This window comes from Jaculus jaculus, chromosome 13 (genome assembly GCF_020740685.1).
Source record: "Jaculus jaculus isolate mJacJac1 chromosome 13, mJacJac1.mat.Y.cur, whole genome shotgun sequence".
In the NCBI taxonomy this organism is placed as follows: domain Eukaryota; kingdom Metazoa; phylum Chordata; class Mammalia; order Rodentia; family Dipodidae; genus Jaculus; species Jaculus jaculus.
Window position 1 is genome coordinate 14,763,905 of NC_059114.1, and position 3,175 is coordinate 14,767,079.

At 47.8% G+C, this 3,175-nt stretch overlaps 1 protein-coding gene across 1 annotated transcript; it reads right to left on the reverse strand.

Annotated features, from left to right (window-relative positions):
- Positions 1-436: 436 nt before the first annotated feature.
- On the reverse strand, positions 437-1,986 carry LOC123454146 (ubiquitin carboxyl-terminal hydrolase 30-like). Its single transcript, XM_045132635.1, has 2 exons — positions 1,964-1,986; positions 437-891 (listed from the first exon to the last, which is right to left on the reverse strand). Exon 2 carries the CDS (start codon positions 864-866, stop codon positions 627-629), a length of 240 nt encoding a protein of 79 aa, XP_044988570.1. The 5' UTR covers positions 867-891; positions 1,964-1,986; the 3' UTR covers positions 437-626.
- Positions 1,987-3,175: the final 1,189 nt, after the last annotated feature.

Sequence of the window (3,175 nt, forward strand, 5' to 3'; positions counted from 1 at the left end):
TCAAATCCCCTCCCAATATAGTGAGCAGTGATCTTCCTGCCTCAGCCTCCCAGTGCTGGCATTGCAGGCATGCGCCACCACACCTGGCTCAGGAGTCTTTTAACTACTCTTTTGATCTCTGAGTAACTTGGATGAGGGGTTGTCAAAAAGTGTGTATGTGATTCTTACAGGGTCCATGTCTGAGTGGGCTTGCTACAAAAGCAACTGAAAGTGAAAGGCACTTTTCCCTCTAAATCATTGCCTTTAATAATTTCACTGATTCTTGTCAATAGTTTTTATGGGTCTGCTCATTAAAATAAATGATCTGTGCTGAAATGTCAGAGGATTAGACAAAGGCAATTCTCCTTTGAGAACACCTAGCATGTTACAATATAGAAAAGGTGGCTCTGGAATCGGGTTTAATTACCTGTGTCAGATGGATGAGTCAAACACTCTAGACACAATGAATGCCATCCTAACACGAGGACCCCTTCCAGGTGCACCCTGGCAGTCCCATGGGCCTGGCTCCCATGAGGCACCTGTTCTTTGACCACATGGAGGCTGAGGGACTCTCGAGGGGCTGCCTTGCGCGCATACCCGAGGCAGGAGTGTGGACCGTGCCATGGCCCTAGCTACGGAGAAGGTCATCACTCCTCAGACCTGTACTCCTGACCCTGCTGCTGCATCCGGGACAGAACGCGCTTGTAGAACAGCAGGTAGGCACTGGAGGACAGGACCTCCTGCAGGCTGGCCTTGCGGACGGTGTCGTCAGAAACCCACAGCCACTGGTTGCTGGTTGAGAGAGGGCTCTTGGCTGAAGGTGGGGACCTTTGGTAAGTAACGAAGTGTCCAGAGTGCATGTCTCCGTGGTGGACAACAACTGCCATCAGGCGAAAGAGGTATGTGGAGGAGCTGCAGGGAAGGAACACTGGGAGCTGCTTACAAATAGAACAAGGGGCTGGAGAGATGGCTTAGCAGTTAAGGCACTTGCCTGCAAAGCCAAAGGACCTAGGTTCGATTCCCCAGGACCCATGTAACCCAGATGCACATGGTGGCGCATGCATCTGGAGTTTGTTTGCAGTGGCTGGAAGCCCTGGGGCGCCCATTCTCTCTCTGTCTGCCTGCCTCTCTCTCTCTCTCTTTCTCTCTCTCATAAATGAAAATAAAATATTTTTAAAAATAGAACAAGGTTTGGGGGTAAAACAAAGAAATAAAAGAACCTTAGATGCTGGATGATGGTACACAGATCTACATTTGCTGGCGTGGATGCAAGTGCACTGGGGACACAAGGAAGTGTGTGAGTAGGCGTGGTGTGTACACGTGTATGTCTGCGCTATATGCAGTGATGACTGAAGACAGAATTGCTTAGCCACGTGGTCTCCAGAGACACTTTTTTTCATGCTATATACATGCCTACACGTGTACCTACAACCTTCATGTACTTTCATATTTATTTTTTTTTTAAAGATTTTTTTTTTTTTTCTGATTTTTGAGGTAGGGTCTCACTCTGGTCCAGGCTGACCTGGAATTAACTCTGTAGTCTCAGGGTGGCCTCGAAGTCATGGCACTCCTCCTACCTCTGTCTCCCAAGTGCTGGGATTAAAGGCATGTGCTACCATGCCCAACTTTAAAGATTTATATTTATTTATTTATTTGAGAGAGAGGGAGAGATAGAGAGAGAATGATTTTGCTAGGGCACCCAGATGCATGTACCACCATGTTCCTCTGGCTTACATGGGACCTGGAGAATCAAACCTGGGTCCTGAGGCTTCACAGGCATGCCCCTTAACCGCTAGGCCATCTCTCCAGCCCTCATAATTCTTTTTATTCTTCTTATTTTTATTATTAGTTATTTTAGAAATGTATAAGAAACGATGAAAATCCACCACATTTCCATTAGTTCCTTTCCCTGTAAGCAGATTGCAGAGCCCGAAAGCGCCGCAGCCCCAGTGTGCGATGGATGAGCTCCCGAGGAGCGCCTCACCTGTAGTCAGGAACAGCCGGGAAAGGGAAGGGCATCACGGGTGGCAGCGCTGATAACAAAGACGGGGAATGGGCGCCATTCATAAAAATCTGTGTTTTGGGGATCCCTGGCTGGTTCAGAACTGCAAGAGACAAAAGCCTTAGGTTAATGAAAATTAGCTCTGGGCAAACAAAACATGGTTTGGTTTTGCCTGTTTGGAGACAGCTTGTTAAGTAGTCCGGGCTGGCATGGAACGTGCAATGTAGCCAGCATGATGGTTAGTTTCTGGTTGTCAACTTGGCGGGATTGAGAAACACCATAGAAACAAATCTCTGGGCATTCTGTGTGGGGCTTTCTAGACTAGGTTAATTGAGGTAGGAGGACACACTTGAACCATGGACTGGACACTGTTCTGTGGCCGGGTCCCCAGTGGCAACACTCCCCTGCCTGACTGCAGACACAGCGTGGCCAGAATCCGCTCCCTGCTCCTACCTCCACGCCTCTGTGCCTTTCCCACTGCGACGGATGTCACCTCCCACTGCAAGCCAGATTCAGCCCTCGGCCCTTAAACTGATTTTCGTCAGCGTTCTGCCTGACCAATGAAAGGTTAACTAATACTCCCACGCTGGCTTTGCATTCCTGATCCTCTTGCCTTAGCCTTCCAAGGGTTGGGGCCCTACCTCAAAACGTGGATTTGATTACTTTGACAAAGAACTTCGATAATGCTATAAAGAAGAAAAAACAAAAAACATGGGCTGGAGAGATGGCGTTTAATGTACTTGCCTGCAAAGCCAAAAGACCTCGGTTCAATTCCCCAGGGCTCAAGTAATTAAGCCAGAAACACATGGTGGCATATGGAGTTTGTTTGCAGTGGCTGGAGGCCCTTTTATGCCCATTCTCTCTCTCAAATAAATAAAACGAAATTTTTTAAAAGAAATATCATTTTGTATTAAAATTTATTCATAATTTCAAATTTTCTGCCTTTTGTCCCTACTTATTTTAATTCCAAACAGGAGACTGTATCTGGCACCAGATCCTCTGCTGGTCTTGTCAACTCTGAGACTCCGTCCTCACTTGCTAATGGCATTAGGTAAGCAGTCATGAACCGCCTGGGTCCTGACCCACCTGCGTGCTATTAACACTGGGGCCTTGGGAGGCCTTACTGTGCTCTCAGCGTCTTTAGTAGTAACCCCAACCTCTCTGCCCACTAGAGGCCAGGAATAGTCCCTCCCT